The following is a 21327-nucleotide window of genomic DNA, read 5'->3' as shown; positions in this document are numbered from 1 at the left end:
TTTGTGTGTATGTGTGTGTGTGTAGATGGCTCCGTGGTTAAGAGCACTTGCTGATCTTCTAGAGGACCAGAGTTCAGTTCCCAGCATCCACGTGGTAGCTCACAATTGCCTGAAGCTCTAGCCTCAGGGAATGAGACACCCTCTTGTGCCCTGTGTAGGCACCTGCATATATACATGTATATGATCACACATCAACAAAGGAATAAAAGTATATTTTAAAAGCCAAGAGAAAATGCAACAGTGAATTATTAATTTAGAGGTATGCTTTACTGAACATCTACCTTGAATTGATATGATACAAAGAGAAGTGTTGGTGAACTTGCAGATGCTGGGACCTAACACTTTAGGGGGCACAGAAGTGGGGTCAAGAGCTCTTGAGGTTTTGACCATAGATGCACCAGCCACTGGGGTTCTGTCTGTCCTCTTGGGCATGAATCAAGAAAGCCTGGCTCTTAGAACTCTAGCTATAGTGCAGGTCACACTGAACTGGTCACTATCCCTGGCAGGTGGGAAAACTTGGGCACAACAAAGCCAGCTTGCATAGACAAAAATCTGCAGACAACCAAACTGATGGCCTCCTTCAGTTAAACGACCTTGAAGCCAGCTTTCTGATCAGTGCTATCCAAAGGCTCTTGATACTGGCGGCTAGGATGTGCTGTGGCTGACTCCGCTCTTCGTCACTCTTCACCAGTTTACAGAAACAGCCCAAGATCAGGGGATCTAGTGGGGGAGGAGGGTGAGAGGGAGGGCCAGAACATCAGAGTACAGGAGCGAGATCTCAGGCTGCAGAGGGAGAGTCTCCGGACGCAAGGGAAGTGTCAGGGATGCCAAGACAAGCACTGAATGAAGAGAGTGGTGGTCAAGACAAACTGCTTCCCAGCTGCCTGGCCATTCTCCATACCCCGCCCTCACCGCCTCCGCCCAGTTGCTAGCACAGACACAGGCGGAACGCAAATATCCTCCCGGTGTTTGCTGGGGAGAAGACTCACGGACACCTCCGATGGGAGTGTCCGACACCGAGCTGAGCCAATCCGAGGCTTGGAGTTCCTTGTGCGTGCGCATTGGTCGCGCACATCAGCACTCTGACTACAATTCCCAAGGTGCACCGAGAGCATCTCCCTGTTCAAACCGGCCAATCGGCGACCGGCGAAGGCCAGCGCTGCTTTTAAACCCGTGGCGGAACACCAGCTGGGTTCTCGGCCCTCCGAGTGAAAGGTTAGGGGGTAAGTAGTGCGCACGAGGTAGAGACAGTGGGGAACCCGGGCTCGCGCCTCTGAGGCCGAAGAGAACGGGCTGCCGGGCCTGCTCTGCAGCTCAGAGTCAGGAATCCGTTACCCCGCCTCGGGGCGCACTGTGTCTGGGCGACCTGGAGCAAGCTGGGGCTTGCCTCTGACATGCTCCCACCCTTTGGTCCCCTTTCTTCCTGCAGCGATCTTCATGGAAGCAGGAGACGGCCGCGACGTACCTTCGGCCAGCCAGGCGAGAGAGGTGAAGATGGATGTTGGTAGTAAGGAAGGTAGGTCCTTTCTGTTTGTGCGACTGTGGAGTTCAAGCTATTCCTAGTCGCCCCAAATAGAATAGAGGACCACAACAGACCAAAGAAATGAACAAGTCTGATTTGGTAAGCTAATGAATTTAACTGGGTCACTTACAGGGACATTAGCAACTTACAGCTACACCACCAAAGAAGAGGGCCCCCTCCCCCAGCAATTGTAAACCAGTTACACATCTTCAGAGGAACCTCTTGTACCCCTCCCCCACTTCCAGAAGGGCATTACTGGGCGCAGTCTTCTGAGAATTTACTGTGGGTAATCACAGATGCTGTGACATCAAAATGACAACAAGCTTCCTCATGCGCAGAGGACAGTGTACCACCACACTCCACCTCTTTCTTTTTGTTTTGTGCTTGTCTTTCGAGTCAGGATCTCGCTTTGTAGCCTGGAACTCACTTTGTAGACCTGGCTGGCTTTGAACATGCAGAGATCCATCTGCTTCTGCTGCATGAGTGCTGGCAGATTCTTTCTTTGAAAAGAAATTCCTGCTGGGCAGTGGTGGTGCATGCCTTTAATCCCAGCACTAGGGAAGCGGAGGCGGGTGGATCTTTGAGTTCCAGGACAGCCAGGGCTTTTACACAGAAAAACCCTGTCTCAAAAAAGAAAGAAAAGAGAAACGAAAAAACTCTTAGCATTTATGAATTTTTGGAGGAGGGGCCATGGTGCACATGCTTGTGTGGAAGCTCAGAAAACACCTTGCATTAAAGAACTCTCCTTTTGTCTTGTGGGTCCCAGGGCTTTGAACTTAAGTCATCAGTCTTGGTGGACAGTAATTTGGCTCTCTGAGTCTTGGAGGGCTAATACAGGTTTACAATTATTTTCTCCCTTTAGGACTAAGCACGGAGTCTCTATATCTTGGCAGGTTTTGTTTTCTCTTCACCTTGACCCCTTGTGAGACTGCTTCGTACAGTAACTGATGCCTACTACAAGAATGTTCCCAGACCAAGGCTGGCACTACAGTAATCTATGGGCGTAAACAGAGTTGTTGAGGAGGTAGCTTACCAGATATATCTGTTTAGCACAACAGCAATGGAGTCCCCACTGGAGCCTATGACCGCCTTCAGCCACAGTTTTCTGCTTTGAACTACAGTACCACATATAGGTTCCCTGTAGTGGAGTAGACCTTAAATACGATTGGGAAGTTGCTGGTCTATTAGAGGGAGTTGGGCCAACCAAGGCTTTGTTAGGAATATGGACTGGGTGGCGGGCAGAGTGACCCAGGAACGGATCCAAGGAGCAGTGGTCCACACGTACTTAGTCTCTACTGTGAGTTTGACCCGTCCTTGAACTCATTGTTGATAGATAGATAAGTGTCTTGTAATTTAAATCCGGGGGAGCTGAAGTAGGTGGTCTTTAAGAAATACCCCTGTGCCTGAAGGTGAGCCAGCCCCCTCGGAAACCCCCAGAACGCTCTGTGGGGATGTGTAGACTCTATCACAGCAGCAAGGTTCTGTGCTTTTGGGTTGGTTCGGCACACTCAGAACTTGAGCGTGGACTTGAGTTCCCCAGGAAAAGGGATCGAGCTCCAGCCACCATCTCTTCCTTTTCTCAGCATGAAACTGTAGAGCAGCTGTGAAACCAGCAGACCTGGTGATGTTTTCCCGTCTTATCCTAGCCCCAAGTAACAGTGGACTTTTCCCTCTACCCTCTAGACATTGTTCTTTTGGAAGATGAAAAGTTTGATTTCGACCTTTCCTTGTCCTCTTCAAGGTAAACAAATGCATTTTCTTCCTGTCCCCGGGCAGATGCAGTCACTAAAGCCCTTTATCTGAATGCTAGCGTAACTCATCGCTGTTAATCCTTTTCTTTAAACACAGTGCAAACGAAGATGATGAAGTCTTTTTTGGGGCTGCTGGACATAAAGAAAGATGCATTGCTGCCAGCTTGCGCCTAGGCAGCCAGGTTCCTGAGCAGGCTCTTGCAGCAGCCTCTGGCAGCCCTTTCACCTGGAGCCCTCTCACCGGGGAGAAGTTTGTAGAGGTGTACAAAGAAGCCCACTTACTGGCCCTGCAGATAGAAAGCCACAGCCGAAGAGAGGTGGCCCAGGCTGCCAAGCCCCAAAATCCTGGGAGCCAGGGCGTGGAAAGATTTCTGCAAGACTCAAAGTTAAAGATAAGTCTCTTTGAAAAAGAACAGAAGAGAGAGAAAAGCCCCACGTCACTGAAAAGAGAGACATTTTGCCTGCCATCTTCAGGGGTACAGCCTCTCTTAGGGGAGACCCAGCTGCTGGCGTCTCCAGCCCTGCCCAGTTCTCCTGTCCCAGCTGGCCCTGTTGAGACCCAGAGCAACCAGGATCTGCCCTGCTCCTCTCAGCCGCTGCCAGGGGAGGCAAGGACCTCCCAACCTCCACATCAGGCTGGGCCTCTGAGGAGGAGGATCACCAGCAAGCTGCAGCCACCCCGAGCTCTGCCTGTAAGAGGAAAACCTCCTCACCTGGCCACAGAGAAGGTAGACAAAACACATAGCAACAGTCCGGGGGACACAGCTCCCCATCTCCCCGCCTCTCAGCCCATGCCCTGCTGTGGAAGCTTCATGGGAGGGCCTGCCACTCTCAGGATTGGAGAGCCTGGGAGTAGAGCCAGGATCCGGACAGTGCAGGGAACAGTGATGGGGAGCTGCCCAGCATGAGCCCCTTGGATAAGCACTGACCCCCAAGTTGGGCTCTAGTTCCCTGGGGCTTCGACTTTATACCTTTCTTTCCTGGCGTTGCATGTGCGAGCTGTCAGGGAAGCGGCAGTAGACAAGTTGGCAGTTGACCAGCTCTAGAAACTCAGGGTCCTGGAGGCTTGGTTGGGGGTAGACAGAAGGACAGATGGCAGAGACAGCTTGCTTCCAGGTTTGCCTGCTCTGTTCTTGTTCGGAAGAGGGGCTTCAGAGAAGAGATGCAGAGTAAAGGTGTCCTAGGGTGGCACCTGTCGTGATGTCCCGCACCAGCGCCATTGTAAAAGGAATGGCTTGGGGAGGTTGTGGGACGGTGAAGCCCTACACATCCTTTTCCCCATCTATAAGGCCTCTGCTGACTGTGTCTGTTCCCCCAGGGTCCAGGATGCTCTGGGTGGAATCTGCTAGCAGCACACGTGGACATGGAGCAGGATTTGCGTGTGATCCATGCATGGTGGTGGGGCAGGGCTGGGGTCACAGCACCTGCAGGGTACCAGGAAGGGTTGTGGGTGTGGCCCACATCAGCTCAGCATAGGTGCTCACAGCAGCAGCAATTCATGGTTGCCGATCCAGATGAGCAGAGAAATACAATGGGCACATAGCCACATAATGGGCTAGCGTTTTAGTGAGAATTGCGGTGTCACTGGGCATGTCTTCCAGGCGGTTGCTTAATGTCTCATGTCTCATGAAGCACTAAAGAAAGCATAACTGTTAACACTCTCACACTGAAGCCGCCGCTTGTGCCTTCCTGACACCCTTGCTGCTTGTGTGCACATGAAGCAGCTCCCTGGAGCCCTTGTCCCCGAAAAGGTCAGGAATTTGCTCTTTGCCTTGCAGGCCAGAGACTGTGTGGCTTTCAGCACTTGGCCCGAAAGCCTCACCGCGGCTGAGCCGTTACTGTGGTAGACGGTGACTTTGCACTCATATGTAGAACATGTGTGACTGAGCCAGCTTCCTCACTGGGGCTCTTGTTTGTCTGTTTTTGAGACAGGGTCTCACTATGTAGCTGTCTGGCCTTGTTGAATTCAGTGTCCAAGTGCTGGGATTAAAGACATGTGCCACCACACTGGGCCTTGGGCTGCCTCACTGACATTCTTTTTTTTTTTTTTTTTTTTTTGGTTTTTCGAGACAGGGCTTCTCTATAGCTTTGGAGCCTGTCCTGGAACTAGCTCTTGTAGACCAGGCTGGCCTCAAAGTCACAGAGATCCACCTGCCTCTGCCTCCTGAATGCTGGGATTAAAGGCATGCGCCACCACTGCCCAGCTCTCACTGACAGAGGAGAAGCCTTAGAGATCTTCCTGCAAGCCGCCTGTCCCCATCTGACATGGCTCCGGTGGGGAAGCCAAGTCTGACATTCTGTGCTGTTTCCCTCACTCTAGCGGAGGAGTTGACTGGCAGGGGTTGGGAGCAGTGGTGCCAGCTCTGACCTTGTGAGACTGTGTAGTCCTCACCTTTCAAATTAACATTTTCAGCTCAAAAAAGAGGTACCAACTAGTGTTCAGAGGATGAAACCGCCTAGTCAAAAGGGATCCCAGAGTGATGTGCCCCTGGACAAACCCAGCACCGCTCCAGATGCTGCCAGTAGAGGGAGCCGCCCAGGCAAACGATCCCTCCCTGTTCCTAGCAAGGTGAGTTGGCTGGGGCTGCAGGGCTGCCACGTGTCTTCCATGGCAACAAGGTGCCAGTTTTGTATATTTTGATTAGAATTAAGTTGGTGGGATGGTATTTTATTTGATAAATGCTTGCGTGGACGTAAGTTAGATCTCTAGGACTCATTTAAAAAGCCTTGTGTGGTGGTATGTGCTTGTAATCTCAGCATTTGGGGGGGGGAGGGGGGAGCAGAGAAGATGGAACCCTGGGGCTTGCTTGCTGGTCAACTAGCTTAGCCTACTTGGCGAGTGCCAGGCCAGAGAGAGACCCTATCTTTAAAAGAAAAAGGTGTCTGGGCTTGGCAGTGGTGCACGCCTTTAATCCTAGCACTTGGAGGCAGAGACAGGTGGATCTCTGTAGCTGATCTACTTACTGGGTTCTAGGCCAGCTACAGCTACTCAGCAAGACCCTCAAGACCCTGTATCCAAAGTAAATAAGGATGGAGTTGTCCTCTGGTCTTCATGTACACACACACACACACACACACACACACACACACACACACACCAGCACACACCAGTTCAGGAAAGCTGGAAGCAATCCCAAGAGGTGGCTGGGTTACAAAGGAGAGAGGCTGGCAGTGTGCACTGAACTATCTTTGTCACTTGGGCTGTGTGGGTTGATAAGAGCCTAGCGGTTGGTTCCCAGCCACCGGTTCTTGCTGATCCCTCATAGCCTCTATGGGAGACGTGAGTGTTGTTCTGTAGTCTGAGCTAACATTGGGGCTGTCACCTTTCTGGTACTCTGAGCTACCTATTAGAAATCATTTATTATAGTTGCCAAAAGCTATGCCTACAGTGGGGTCTAGGTTGAGCCCCACAGTCTTGATTGCTGCTAGCTCTCCTGTCCATTCCTCTTGCAGAGGCTTGAACATTACATTCTAGACACAGTCTGCCTTCCAGGTCCATGGGCTCCTCCCCTGTGGATTCATCCAGTAGACAGGAACTATTCAGAAGGGAGGTGCCTTTGTACTGAACACGGATGGCTTTTCCTTGACAGCGTTGAGTGAGTGTGGCGGTTTCCACAGTCTTGCATTAGAATTAAGAGTCATCCAGTGAGTCTGTGGGTGGATGTATGTAGGTTCCATGCAGCTGTCACACTACACTGTTGTATGTGGAGGACCCACGTAGGTTAGTGTCCACAGGGTGCTCAAAGCCATGCTCTGTGGAGACTGGGGGATGACTCTGTTACTTCAATTTTCCTATAGAGGTAATTACTATAGAAAAAAAATTTTTTTTAAAGATTTTTAGATTTTGTTTTATGTGCATGAGTGTTTTGCTTGCATGTATGTCTATGTATCATGTGTGTTCCCAGTACCCAAAGAGGTCAGAAGAGGGTATCAGATCCCCTGAAACTGGAGTGATAGATGCTCATGAGCCACCCTGTGCCGAGCATTGAATCCAGGTTCTCTGCAACAGCAAGTGCGCTTTCCTGCTGAGCCATCTCTCTAGTCTCACTAAAGATTCTATTTAAATTCTACTTTTGCAGACTTAAGAATGTGTATGTAGCTGGGCGGTGGTGGCGCACGCCTTTAATCCCAGCACTCGGGAGGCAGAGGCAGGCGGATCTCTGTGAGTTCGAGACCAGCCTGGTCTACAAGAGCTAGTTCCAGGACAGGCTCCAAAACCACAGAGAAACCCTGTCTCGAAAAACAAAAAAACAAAAAAAAGAATGTGTATGTAGGGGCTGGAGAGATGGCTCAGTGGTTAAGAGCTTTGTCTGCTCTTCCAAAGGTCCTGAGTTCAATTCCCGGCAACCACATGGTGGCTCACAACCATCTGTAATGAGGTCTGGTGCCCTCTTCTGGCCTGCAGGCATACACACAGACAGAATATTGTATACATAATAAATAAATAAATATTTTTTTTTAAAAAAAAGAATGTGTATGTAGATATCAAAGTCCCCACTAATTTTTTTTTTCCAACTTTTCTCTCAGTCGGGGCTGAAGAAGACCCTGTTGAAGCCACCTGGCTACACCAGCAGTCTCACGAGGAAATCCTCTGCCTCAGGGTCTGCTTCGAGCCTCACGTCTGGTGCATGCGTGTCTCCAGTGGCAGGCAAAGGTGAGCAGATCAGTCACTCAGGTGAACCCTGAGCGCCATGTTTGGGCCCACAGGATGCTATGTAATTATAGGTAAGGACTGAGGGCTGGGCAGGAAGAGATTCGTCCCTCTGCCCTGGCATACTTTCTCCAGTAAGGAGATGGTGGTTTCAGTTGGAGGCACACAAACTCCTGAAGTGTCAAGAAGAGATGGATGCTCCACTAGCCAGATATCCAGAGCACAGGTGCTAGCTAAGTCAGGCCACCCCGGCCTGGGTCATCTGGGGCCTGTTTCCTTGGATTCAACGTGCCTCGACAAGGCTGCCACCTAGTGGTGAAGTGGTGTAGGGGCTAGGGAATGCGTCTATCGTGAGTTTGCCTGTGGATTCTGGCCATATCCATTGTTGCCATCGTGGTGAGGGCTTGTCACAGACGTGAGAAATCAGAGTTCTAGAATCAGCCTGATCTGAAGTCCTGACTGCTACTCAGTGGTTAACAGAACTCAATGTCCTTACCTTTAAATCAAGTCATATCATTGGCCTTGCAAGGTTCCTGTGAGTCCGGGAGCATTTGTGGGCCCTTCTGTGGCCCACGAGTCCATGATCAGGAAAGCTCCTGCTGCTGCCTAGGCACCGAGAGGCGAGTCTTGCTCCACTGACTCAGGATTTGACACCATGTGTTGTATATGGTAGAGTCATCGAGCCCGGTGAGACTGTGGGAAGGGACCTGGTAGGACTAACACACGGTGTAGATGTGGCTACAGCATTATTCTCTAAATTTCACTTTGGCCTTCACTGTGTTGATGCCCACAGTGGGTCCATTCCTCGTCGAGCAGATACCATCCTTGCTATCCATTGCGGTTTCTAAACTTCCTAGTCCTAAGTTTTCCCTCCTTGAGCGCCTGTCAGCCATGAGGGTGGGGCAGGACAGGTGACCAGACAGACTGTCCACTTTCTATGCTCAGCAAGGAAGTGAACGAAGGAGAGCTCAACTGTGTGAGTGCACACGCAGATTGTAGTAACTGCTGATCCTCCGCTGGCATTCAGCTCAGGTCTGGGTGCCCTGCTGCCCCTGACTTTGATGATCATCTAACGGCATCCACGTGTTGTCTGTGGCTGATGTTAATCTAGAGGTGTCATATCGCACACACGTGTATGCATGCGTGCGTGCATGTGTATTGGTATGTTAAGGTGTTTGGAAACACTGGCTTGAGTGACTAGCCTTGATTATCTCCTTTCACAGCAAAGTCCAGTGATCTTTCAAATATGCCCGCTAGCAGCTCTCTGCCTCTGTCAAACACCAGCAAATTGGGCAAAATAGACCCCGCCCCTCTGCATCAGGCTTTGCCAGCAGCCCCTGCCAGGGCCTCTTGCAAACAAGCCAGAGCGGCCGATGCTGCCCAGACAACGGTAGAGCAGCCCAAGGCCTCCATCCTGACTCCTCTCAGCCAACCACCTCAGACTCCAGAACAAAGAGGACCAAGGCTGGGCCCTGACACCCTGACCTCTTCTCAGCTGAATAAAACGAGCAGTGTAAAGCGGCAGGACTCCTACCTCAGCTGCAAGTCAGAGGCTGCGTCTACCGATACAAACCTGTTTAAAGTCCCCCAGTTCTCTATTGGTAAGTCCTGGGTGTGTTTGGTCTTTAAGATTTTGGGAGGTTACCAGGATGGCTAGTGCTGTTTTTAACTTTAGCTCTGACATTCTTTCCAAGGCGTATTCTGCCCACTTACTGTGTCCATTCTAGTGGGTGAGCCATGGCTTCTGGGCTGCTGCTTGCTCTTCACTGTGGTCATTATGTCTGGATCTGTGGCTTTTAATTTGTTGCCTGGGTGGGTTAGAGCTTTGTCAGTCTGTTAGGATGGTATCGGTGGTTCTGCTTCTGTGGGTCTGTTTATAACCATCTGGATTGTGTTTTCATTAAGGGTCTGAGCTTGGCAGCCAGTGAATGCGCAGACCAGCCTGCTCTACGCTGGTCTTTTTAACCTTTCACAGATGGGTCTAGAAGAGTGTCATCTGGAATGGTCTAGCCCTGGCACTGATGTGGGGTTTTGCCCAAATAGCTCTCTTCTAAGCTTCTAAGATCCATGTTAGTTTGTTCCGTCCACTCAGGCTGGGTGGAATGAACTGTTTCCAAGCCCTTGTTCTCCACTAGGGGATTGTAGTTAGGTTGTGTTTTTGTTTGTTTTGTTTTGTTGTTGTTGTTGTTTTTGTTTTTTAACTCATTATTCCTTGGGGACCCAGCACCCAATAAATACACCCTTGCACAGACTTACTTCTCATGAATGCTTGACTTTTTTCTAGCCAGCTTGTTTTAAATTATGTCTCTGGACTTTTACATTTCTCTTTCTATATATCTTTCCTTTCTTTCTTATTCTGTTATCTGGCTGGATGGTTAGCCTCCAGCATCCTCCTCTCTGCATTTTTTCACTCCTCCTTCCACGTTCTCCTTCTATTTATTCTCTCTGTCTGGCAGCCCTGCCAATCCCTTGCCTGCCTAGCTCTGGGCTGTTCAGCTCTGCATTAGACCACTCAGGTGTTGTAGATGGGTGAAGTAGCACAGCTTCAGAGTTAAACAAATGCAACATAAAAGAATGCAGCGCATCTTTGTACACAGATGCTCCACAGCATAAACGAATGGATTCATTTTCAATGACTATTGCACAGCAGTTGCTCCTGCTGACCTTCAGGCATCTCTCTGTGCACGGTATGCTGCTGCTGCTGCTGCTGCTGCGTATCTGCCCACTCAGGAGATTCCACAGAGTTTTCCAGATCTTTCTCTCTATGTGGCTTCTCTCCAGTTCTCTGGCTTTCAGATTCTGGTACCTCAATCCCCCAAACTCAAGCCACTGTCTGTTTCAGCCACTAAGACTGTCCTGCCCTGTTTTGTCAAGACCAGCTTGTGCTACATAATGAGTTCTGGGACCCAGGAGCATACCGTGAGACAGTATTAAAGAACAAAATGGCTCGGCGATGGTGGCACATGCCTTTAATCCTAGTGCTTGGGAGGTAGAAGCAGATGGATCTCTGTGAGTTTGAAGCCAGCCTGGTCCACAGAGTGAGTTACAGGGAAGTCAGGGCTGCAGAGAAACCCTGTCTTGTCTTTTCCCATTTAAAGCACATTTTAAAGCTTGGGCTGTAGCTCAGTGGCAGAGTCCTTTCCTAATGTTTGAGGCCCTGGATTCAATCCCTACCTCCACACACAAATAGAAATAGAAAGCTCTTCATTGGAAAAAATTTTTAAATTTTCTATTTACCTGTGGGTGTGTGCATGCACCATGACACAGCTGGAGTTCAGAGCACAACTCGCAGGAGGTGCTTCATGACACCTTTAATCCCAGCACTTGGGAGCCAACTCGCAGGAGGTGCTTCATGACACCTTTAACCCCAGCACTTGGGAGCCAGGGGCAGGCAGATCTGAGCTCAAAGCTTCCTAGTCTACAAAGCAAATTCCAGATGAGGCAAGACTACAAAATAAGATCCTGTCTCCAAAATAAATAAATAAATAAATAAATAAATAAATGAATGAATAAAATAGAGAGAAGCATTGGGAAGGATCGACAGTGGCAGGGTTGGCAGAGGCAGGGGTTTTCAATCTCTAGAGAGCAATGGAGCAGTAAGGTTTCACAAGCTGTCAGTGTGAGAGGCTTTCTCCTTGGTCTGTGGCGGTCAGACAGTTGCTCCACCAAAACCTGTTATCTGAGGTTGGACTTTTGCTCATGGTGGCAGCCGCTCTGTCGACTCGTGGTTGGTTGGTTTCGGCCTCCTATTCATCATTTTCTTTTTCTAATGGAAAGTTCAGAAAGAAATAGGGAGGCAGACGAAGGTGGATCTCTGAGTTCAAGGCCAGCCTGGTCTACAGAGGGAGTTCCAGGGTAACTAGAGCTGCAATCCCTACCTCAAAAACAAAAATACAACAGAAGGAAGAGGAGGAGGAAGGAGAAGAAGAAACAGGGAAGGGAAAAGTGAAAAAGTTGTGCATGGTGGCTTCTGCCAGTGATCCCAGTATGAGGGAGACTGAGGCAGGAGAGCACAAGTTTTAGACTACCATGGGCTACAGAGTGAAGCCCTGTCTCCAAACAAAACAAAACCCCAGACTGAGGCCTCTGCTGAGCATCTTTATGTGTGTGATTGTTTGGCCTGAGTGTATATGTGTACACCTTGTGTATTCCATGCCTAGTGTAGAGACCAGAATTATACACAACTGTGAGCTGCCATGTGGGTGCTGGGAATCTAACCTAGGTCTTCTGAAAGAGCTGCTAGTGCTTTTAGCCGCTGAACCATCTCCAGCCCACGTTTACATTTAATAGAAGACTTGGCTCCTATCAAGGAAGTGTCCTTTCAGATCTTCAGTGCAGTGGAACAAGAAAGGTTGGCGACAGACTGACTGGTGCTTTGGCATGGTGGTTTGAATGGGAATGGCTGCCATTGGCATGTATATTTGAATAATTGGCTCCCAGGTGGTGGAACTGTTTGGGAAGGATTACAGAGTGGCCTTGTTGGAGGAGGTGTGTCACCGGAGGGTGAGCTTTGACATTTTGAAAGCCCGTGCCATTCCCAGGTATCTCTCTCTGCCTCAAGCTTGTGGCTCAGGTGTGAGCTCTCAGCTACTACTCTAGCGCCTGCCTTGCTGCAATGCTTCTGCCATGGTGGACGTGGACTCTGAAACTGTGAGCCCCATTAACTGAGTTCCTCTGTCAGTTGCCATGGTCATGCTGTTTCACAGCAGTAGAAGAATAACTAAGACACTTCTAGTTTGCTTTCTGTTGCTTTGAGAAACACCACGCACCTTGAGTGTATTTAGCTTTCACTTCCGCATCACAGTCAGAGCCGGAACTCGAGCAAAGACCACATAGGAATGCTGCTTCCAGGCCTAGGCCCACGCTGCTTCCAGGCCTAGGCCCACGCAGCTTCCAGGCCTAGGCCCACGCAGCTTCCAGGCCTAGGCCCACGCAGCTTCCAGGCCTAGGCCCACGCAGCTTCCAGGCCTAGGCCCTTTGCTGCACCAGCCTGATGGAAGCTACTCCTCCATTGTCTCTCTCTCCGTGTTTTTTTTTTTTAAATATTTATTTATTATGTATACAATATTCTGTCTACATGTGTGCCTGTAGTCCAGAAGAGGGCACCAGACCTCATTACAGATGGTTGTGAGCCACCATGTGGTTACTGGGAATTGAACTCAGGTCCTTTGGAAGAGCAGGCAATGCTCTTAACCGCTGAGCCATCTCTTCAGCCCCTCTCTCCTGCGTTTTGACAAAGATTAGGAGTCACAGTTGGAGTGGTCCTTCTGGCTGGCCAGAATAATCTCTCCAAACAGCAGTGCTGAGCTGAGATCAAAAGTCCAGTAAGGAGGCAGCCACTAGTAACCCAAAGAGAACATTCTGGGCCGAGAACATGATGCTGTAAAGGTCCCGTGGCAGAAAGGCTCTTGAGCTCCTAGAAGAGAGGGAAGACAGAGTACTGAGAATGCAGCTGGGATAGATCCTACTGCAAGCCCCAAACATTGGCTTTGTTAAAGAAGAAAGAGGAGGAGGTGGTTTATTTTTTCCCCTGAATCAAAGTCTGAGTAGATGAGGGTATGGGGACACCCATGGCCCTGCTGGGTACATCTGTCAGGAGGAGTGAGGTGAGACACTGAGTGGCTCCTGACGGTGGGGTGCTGCCAGGGTGCAGAGAGGCAGTAGCATGCTCAGTGGTAGTGAGTGGTCTGGAGCCTCAGGGTTGCTGTTGTGCTGAAACACCGTGACCAAAGCAGGCTGCAGGGCATGGATGCTATTTCACTCACAATTCCATGTAACAGTTCATCAAAGGCAGTAAAGGCCGGAACTCAAGCAGGGCAGGAACCTGAAGATAGGAGCTGATGCAGAGGCCATGGAGGGGTGCTGCTTCCTGGCTTGCTCCTCATGCCTTGCTCAGCCTGCTTTCTTATTGAATCCAGGACCACCACCACCCATGATGGGCTGTGCCCTCCCCATCAATCACTAATTAAGAAAATGCCTTACCGGTGTTTTCTTAATTGAGGTTCCCTCCTCAGTTGACTCTAGCTTGTGTCAAGCTGAGCTACAACTAGCCAGCACAGAGCCCAAAGGAATAAGGCAGAAACTCTCATGGCATTGAGAAGCTTTTGGAAATGAAATGGCAGCAGAGAAGTATGCGACTTATAAGGGTGCTGGCAAAGGCTTCCAGGACCAGCTCGGGTGGAGGTGGCAGGAGACCTGCATTCTCCCCAAGATGCACCCCTCATTGGTAACACTTATCAAATCACCTTGACAGCAGTTTTAAAAACAGGGGTGGAGGTGGTACAGGCACAGGCAACTCTTTGATGTGGATTTGAAGAGTGGGGGCTAGGGCAGGACTGGAGGAGGAGTGAGGTGAGAAGCTTAGAGCAGTTCATGACGGGGGCGGGGGGTGCTGCAGAGCTGCTGGGGTGCAGAGGGTGACAGGAGTGTGGTTGGTGGTGACCTAGGAGCTTCAGCTGGTCTGTTGAGATGGGCCCCTTTGGTGTCTAGGGCTAAGGATTCTGGTGATAGCCACTTTACCCATGGCTTCTGAGACAGCCAGATAATACATGGAGGTCCTGGCTCCTGGGTCTTTGGGTTCCCGGATTGACTCTTAGGATCATGAGAGACAAGTTTGTGTTTCATCTAGAATCATGTGGTAGAGGGACGTGGTGTGACAGCCATCTGGGTTATGCTGGGCTTTGCTCAGTGACTGGTGAGCCCACCCTGAATTCTGACTCTGCTTGATGCCTGTCAAATACCAGCTGAGGCATCCACCTGGAGACCCTTATCACTTGTAGACGGTGTATGTAATGTGTCTCTGAGCTAGGGATGCCACAGCTCTGGGATGTGAAGGTGCGGTAGGCTTCGCTGGCTTGCCTGGGACTCTATCCACACGGTATCCACATGCATGGGAATGCAGGAAGCAGCCTGACAGGCGCGGGAGACTTGGGATGAGCCTGCCACTTAACTCAAACCCAGGCCAGCTAAAGGGACTGGCATAATGGTACAGAGGGTTCTCAGCATCAGACCCAGCCCATGGCTCAGTTGGGGTCTTAAGAGGGTTTCCTTGTGTGTCTTATCTGACCTTCTATCTGTACTTTACATGGACGGTTAGGAAAGTGGGGACATTTAAAGGAGAGTGCCCAGGTAAGGGCACATGCCAGGCTTCCCACATGGCTCTCTTCTCTCCTGTTCTTAGGCGAGTCAATTGATGGCGTGACCCCAAAGTTCTCGCGGACACATCGGCTGCAGTCCTGGACACCAACTAGCAGGTAGCTAACAGATTGCCTCCTTTTTCGCCTTTTGAGAACTGCTGTGTGTCTGCAGGCTCCGGGGAGTGCTGCCTGGGCTGCAGGTCAAGCTTCTGAGGTGCAGGCTTTTGTCACACTGCCCTACCCATCCTGCTATTGTGGACACAGCTAGGTCTGCCACAAGCTCCAGTCCGCAATAGCAAGATGGGTAGGACAGTGGGCTTGGCCCTCGGCAGCGGTGGGAGCTTGAGTTGAGAGCACCCCTCATGCCTGAATTGCCTTGTGTGGGGAGCCCATCTTTCAGCTCATGCTGTTTAAAGTTTGTTTCCAGACTCTGAAGAACACAGGTGTTGTCTTTGGATGGGAGAGTTGGTCGGTGACTCTAGGCCTGCCAGGGCTCTATGTTAGTAGTGTGTCCTAGAACTGCTTCATCACATCTGGGGCTATTGTAACAGGCATACCAACACCTAGTTTTTGTTTAGTTATGAGTCGGGGCCGGTGTGTGTGTGTGGGTTTCTCTATGTAAAACTGTTTGAGCTAATCTCAATCTTCCTGCCTCCTCCTTCCCTGCTATTCTTATTGGCTTGTGCCACCATGCTGGGCATCTGGGATTTAAACGGGTGTGTGGCAGTTCTGAAGCCTGGTCATCTGGATCAGGGCATCTACAGATTGAGTGTCTGTGGGTCCATTGCTCGGCATATCCTGTTTTCACATGGAAGGGCAAACATGGTGTTGGGGACTTTGTTTATAATGTTACTAATACTGTTGATTGAGGCTCTGCCTTCTGACCTAATCACCTCCCAGAGGACCTGTCTCCTATGTCATCATCTTGGGGGCCAGGCTTCTAACATAAGAATTTGGGGATGCAAACATTTAATCCATAACTGGTAATAATTGACTTGACTCAGCCTCTGGTTTAAGAACAACAACAAAGTAACATTTGGGACAGATGGTGGTTAAGGCATGGGCGCTGCCAGGAAATGCTGAGTTCCCTGACTCTGCTCTCACCTCATAAGCCTGGGGATGACTGGGCAAGAGGTGAAGACAACCATTAGTTCACCTCTTAGCCGGAGTCTGATGGGAGCCCAGAGAAAATCTACCGCATGAGTATCTCCTCAAGTCCCTTCCGACTCTTTTGTGGATGATACCATGAATGCAGCCGTGTTCAAGGCTGTTCTGGTTACCTGTGGGATAGGGTGGAGGCATTGCTTGCAGAGGAACCTGGAACTCATCCAAGGTCTCATGGAGGCTGCCAGCGTCCTTGAGTCCGGTCCATGCCTGAGTCCCTTCTCAAGAACAGAGCCGCTCAGACTCCCTGGCTGCCCGTTCAACTTCAGTGTCTGTTGACAATATCCCTGTCTTCCCCAGAGTCATTAGCAGCACTCCTGTGAGGCGCTCATTGGGGCCCACTTCACAAGGACTGCCTAGCGGTGTGAGGACTCCTGTGAGTGCAAGACGGATGTCAGTGCTGCCCACACCTGCCAGTCGGCGCCTCTCTGGCCTTCCATTAATGGCACCTCAGTCCATGCCCAGGGCTCTGGCATCCCCACTGTGTGTGCCTGCCCGGAGACTTTCTTCTGAACCCAGGAGAAGGTCCACAGTCAGGTAAAAAAAACAAGGATCGAGTGAGCTTTTGTCTTTAGTTCCCCAGACCTCAGGGTCTCCTGTGCTGGGAAGGTGCAGGCAGCAGATAGGAGAAACAGGAAAATAAGCTCAGTGGAGCACAAAGCTCAGCGTGTGTGTGTGTGTGTGTGTGTGTGTGTGTGTGTGTGGTCTGGTGTGCCATGTATGTGTTGTGTGAGTGTGTGTTTTAAGTATAATATGAAAGGAACTCTTCTCGGGTTGTTGTAAAGCCCATACACCATGAAAAAGAAGGTATTCGGTTCTGATTTGTGGATATTGTTGCTATTCCCGGTTTCCACAGTTCATTCAGTTCTGCGTCATCAGGTGCTTTAGGGGTGTGCTAGGTGCCGAGGGGTCTGGGCTTGAGGGAAACACAGCATGCCAGGTGTAGCTGTTAGTGCAAGGCAGATTGGGCTTCCAACCTGGCCAGAGCGAAGGACCTGGTCTCCTGAGAGAGCAGTGGGGAGGGTCACTCGGGCAGGCAAGCACGTGGCTCACCTAGGCCTGGGGTGGGGTGGGGCTAGCTACAGCCTGTGGGCAGAGTTAGAGCCCCTCCTGTGTAATTTAGTGGCTCTAGAGAAAAGGGCTGACGCGGACACAAGGTATGAGGCTAGACTGATAGAATCAGAAGTGGAAGGTGCCCTGGCAATGCTTGGTCCTCCTGCCCATTGAGGGTGTCCTCAGAGTTAGGCCTCTGGCCCCTGGTCCAGGTGCTGCTTCAGAGACTGCTTTCATGGCTGAGGAAAGGTATTTTCTCTCCCCCACCCTCCAGAGCGGAGCCAATACAGGAGAGCAGCAGCAATGGGCAGGGCCGAGGCCTATTCTCAGATGAGAGCTCTTCCCCTCCGTCCTCCGTGCCTCAAGCACTTGACTTTTCTCCAGAGAAGAGTGACTTTCCTCCTTCCCAGGGCTGCACCACAGGCACAGCTCAGGGTGAAGCAGAGCCTCAAGAAAACACAAGCCCCAGCGAGGTACATGGAGCTGGTTGCAGTTAGGAGCCCTCTGAGATGCACGAAAAGCCATGGACAGAGACTCCTAGGTCCCTTTCCCCTTCCCCCTTTACCCTCCCCCATGGCTGGGCCTATGGTTCCAGCAGACTCGGGGGAGCTTAGGACTGGGAACTAAAGAAAGGTTTGACAAGGGAGTTGGTTGGGGGTCAGAGGCCAGGGATGGGAGCAGGCTGAAGCTCCCTACTAGTTCTGGGAAGGGGTGCACTGCCCAGCGGGGAGCTTACTCCCACTCTGTGCACCCTCCAACCTTTCCCTTAGGCTCCAAGCTGTGAGTCCAGGCCATAGGCAAAGCCTGGCTTCCCAGGGTGGTTGCTGGGCACCAACATAGTACTAGACTTTCCCTCTCTCCATGCCCTGCCTAGGATCTTCTCGTGGACATAAAGCTGGACCAGCTGACCATCACTCCTGAAGCAGGGGGCAGAGACCTATCTGACCACCCTCTCATCGACTTCAGCAACACCCCTGAGTCGAACATGGCTTTGGGACCCAGCAGATGGTCCCTGATGGACCTTATAATGAACACTCCAAACATGGCCAGAAACAATGTGGGGAAACCGCCGAAGGCTGAGCTTGGGCAGGTGAGAAGCGGCAGGGCATCCATACTGACTTCAGCCCAGGATGCTGTCTGACCTGGGCCCTGCATGGTGCCCTTGGGGCTCACAGGGTTTGTCGCTTGGCTTCTCTGCGGTCACCCATTGCCCTCAGGCATCTTGCTAGACCTAGAGGAGCTCTCAGGACAGCAGTCAGGTCCCTAGCACCACACGTTCCTGCCCGCTGTGTCAGGGAGTCCCACAGTGCTTATGCGTGTGAGGGTCTAAGAGTCTTAGACACGGTGCTTGAGTCTCCGTGGCCTCCCAGACAGCTGTGTTCACCTTGCTATCCGTTCTCTTCCAGCTGATCGACCTGGACCCCCCACTGATTCAGCTGAGCCCTGAGGCTGACAAAGAAAATGTGGACTCACCACTGCTCAAGTTCTGAGTAGAGCACCTTCTGCCCTTCGGTTTACCTCTGTCGTGTCCTCAGACCGTAGACATGAACATTGGAAGGAATTGTATTTGACTGGGGGGAGGCCTGTTATCCTGCTTATGTCTGGAGTGGCGCCCAGGTAGGGTTCCCACTGTGGACCTAAGCAGTCCACCTCTGGCTGCCCCGCTCCCTGCCTTGATTCTTTTGTATGTAAAATAGCTAATGACTGTAAACTTAAATTTGTTTGAAAAGTTAAATATTCTAGATTTAAATTAAATTATAAAGTACATTAAAATATGCTTGATTTTCACACTTGATGTTTGGACATGGGGAGCTGTTTCCATCTCTCCAGACATTATAGAAGACTCTCATTATCCAACCTTAATTTTCAAAAATGTAGGGAAATAAAATTGGTATAAATATCAGTCTCTGGTCCACCCCAGGTACACCAGCCCGTCATCTGTGCAGGCCTAATAACCTGCATTGTTGATACAGTCGGCAAGGTCTGATGCAGTAGTCTAAGGGGCACACCTTTCACAGGCTGCTCTGAGCTGTGAAGGAGGGTCGCTTCAAAGTGACAGCCCCTGAGCCTGCCGCTCTCTTCCCTGGGTCACTTCTGAGCACACACCAACCAGATGATGTGGGACACTGGGAAGAAGGTCACTGGAAAGCCAGTCCCATGCTTGAAGCCTCACTTGCTACAGAAAGACTAGCTACCTGGAAGCCACTGACCTACGGATGACAGCAGAAAGCACTGTCTGGAGCCTCTCACTGTCCACAGTTGGGAGAAAGAAGTCTGGATGGGTCTCTCATTCTCTGGTTATGTGTTGAATGCAAAGCTGCTAGCTGGAGTATGGTTACGGCATCAGCAGGACAAAGTGAGGGGGTTTCACACGGCATTGCTGCATCTGTCCGTCCATCTAACATAGATCCTGCATGCTGCATTCCCTGGAGGGATGGAAGATGGTTTCCCAGTGGGCGGGAAGTTCTGGAGTCCTGAGCATTAGCACTTTAAAGTGCCCTCACCTTCCCAGATCTAATCCTCCTTCCACATGGGAAAAACTAAACATGGAATTGAACTCATTAAGCAAGTATTGGGTTTGCATTAGGGGCTGGGCTGCATTTCCCTTAGGGTACAGTGGGGTGTTTGGTGGGGAAAATATATTAACCCATAATAACCAGGCTATCTTGGTAGTGTTCACTCGGTGACTACTTAGCCTTTAGCTCTGGCTCAGCCCTTGTGTGCCTTTCCCTAATGTGGCTGGGCTCTGCTCTTATCTACCAGGACATCTGATGTTGGTGGCCTGTGTTATAATCTGCTTTACCCTCTGAAGATGCTCAAAGGCAGCTTTCCTAAGTCCTTGTTTTTTACACATCCTAAGCTGGCTGTTCAAAGGATCAGCTTTGTGACACGGGTTGGAGACTGGCATGAAGTACATGGGCGGATAACTAAACCTTCACCTTCCCGGATGGTGTTTCTTCTTCTTCTTCTTCTTCTTCTTCTTCTTCTTCTTCTTCTTCTTCTTCTTCTTCCTCCTCCTCCTCCTCCTCCTCCTCCTCCTCCTCCTCTTCTTCTTCCTCCTCCTCCTCCTCTTTCTCCTCCTCCTCCTCTTTTTTTTTTTTTTTATTTGAAGATAGGGTTTTTCTGTGTAACAGTCCTAGATGTCCTGGAACTAGCCTTGTAGATCAGGTTGACCTCAAACTCAGAGATCCACCTGCCTCTACCTCCTGAGTCCTGAGATTTAAAGGTATGTGCCACCACCCCACCCCACCCCCACCCGGCTAGGGTCAGTGTTTCTGAGATTTACGTGCCTTTTGTGTTGTTGCCACGCAGCACTTTGTGATGTCACCTTGGCCACAGCTGGTCCATGGTGTATTAATTATACTGCAGACTATTAGAACTATAGGTTTATGTGTTTAATCAGAAAGGCATGTCCTACTTTGTTTTCTATTGTAATGAAACACTGACCAAAAGCAGCTGGGGAGGAAAGGTTTTTTTATTTGGTTTGCACATCTTAAACACAGTCCAACCTGAAGAGAAGTTAGAATAGGAACTCAAAACAGGAACTGAAGCAAAGACCATAGAGAAATGCTGCTTACTGGCTTGCTCCCCGTGACTTGCTTAGTTCTTTCACAACCCAAGATCACCTGCACAGGGGTGGCCCTGCTCACAGTGATCTAGGCTTTCCTACATCAGTCAATCAAGAAAATCCCGTCCCCAGGGGTTGGAAGATGGCTTAGCAGCTAAGAACCCTGGCTGTTCTTCCAGAGAGCTTGAGTTCAAGCCCCAGCAACCATGCTTGGCGGCTCACAACCATCTGTAGTTGGATCTAATGCCCTCTTCTGGCATAAAGGTGTACATGCAGATAGAGCATTCATATATATAAAAATTTAGAGACAGGGTTTTTTTTTTTTTTTTTTTTTTTTTTTTTTGAGACAGGGTTTCTCTGTGGCTTTGGAGCCTGTCCTGGAACTAGCTCTGTAGACCAGGCTGGTCTCGAACTCACAGAGATCCGCCTGTCTCTGCCTCCCGAGTGCTGGGATTAAAGGCGTGCGCCACCATCGCCTGGCC

At 50.4% G+C, this 21327-nt stretch overlaps 1 protein-coding gene across 1 annotated transcript; it reads left to right on the top strand.

Moving 5' to 3' along the window:
- Positions 1 to 1182: 1182 nt before the first annotated feature.
- On the top strand, positions 1183 to 19121 carry Gtse1 (G2 and S-phase expressed 1). The gene is made up of 12 exons (XM_041672300.1): positions 1183 to 1223; positions 1430 to 1516; positions 3206 to 3263; positions 3371 to 4001; positions 5687 to 5842; positions 7801 to 7927; positions 9148 to 9525; positions 15105 to 15177; positions 16525 to 16761; positions 17552 to 17750; positions 18152 to 18367; positions 18684 to 19121. The coding sequence occupies exons 2-12, from the start codon at positions 1438 to 1440 to the stop codon at positions 18765 to 18767; spliced, it is 2238 nt and encodes a 745-aa protein (XP_041528234.1). The 5' UTR covers positions 1183 to 1223; positions 1430 to 1437; the 3' UTR covers positions 18768 to 19121.
- Positions 19122 to 21327: the final 2206 nt, after the last annotated feature.

This window comes from Microtus oregoni, unplaced genomic scaffold (genome assembly GCF_018167655.1).
Source record: "Microtus oregoni isolate MIOR12 unplaced genomic scaffold, Mior012 000022F_ref0000154, whole genome shotgun sequence".
Classification (NCBI taxonomy): Eukaryota; Metazoa; Chordata; class Mammalia; order Rodentia; family Cricetidae; genus Microtus; species Microtus oregoni.
Note: the sequence above shows the minus strand (reverse complement) of the source record. Positions and strands in the feature narration are given on the sequence as shown.

Excerpts from the sequence above, each read along its gene's own strand:
- Gtse1 (XM_041672300.1), top strand. The coding sequence starts at position 1,438 with ATGGAAGCAGGAGACGGCCGCGACGTACCTTCGGCCAGCCAGGCGAGA. Across the intron at positions 4,002-5,686 it reads CTCACCTGGCCACAGAGAAG|CTCAAAAAAGAGGTACCAAC; the intron begins GTAGACAAAACA and ends TAACATTTTCAG. Across the intron at positions 7,928-9,147 it reads GTCTCCAGTGGCAGGCAAAG|CAAAGTCCAGTGATCTTTCA; the intron begins GTGAGCAGATCA and ends CTCCTTTCACAG.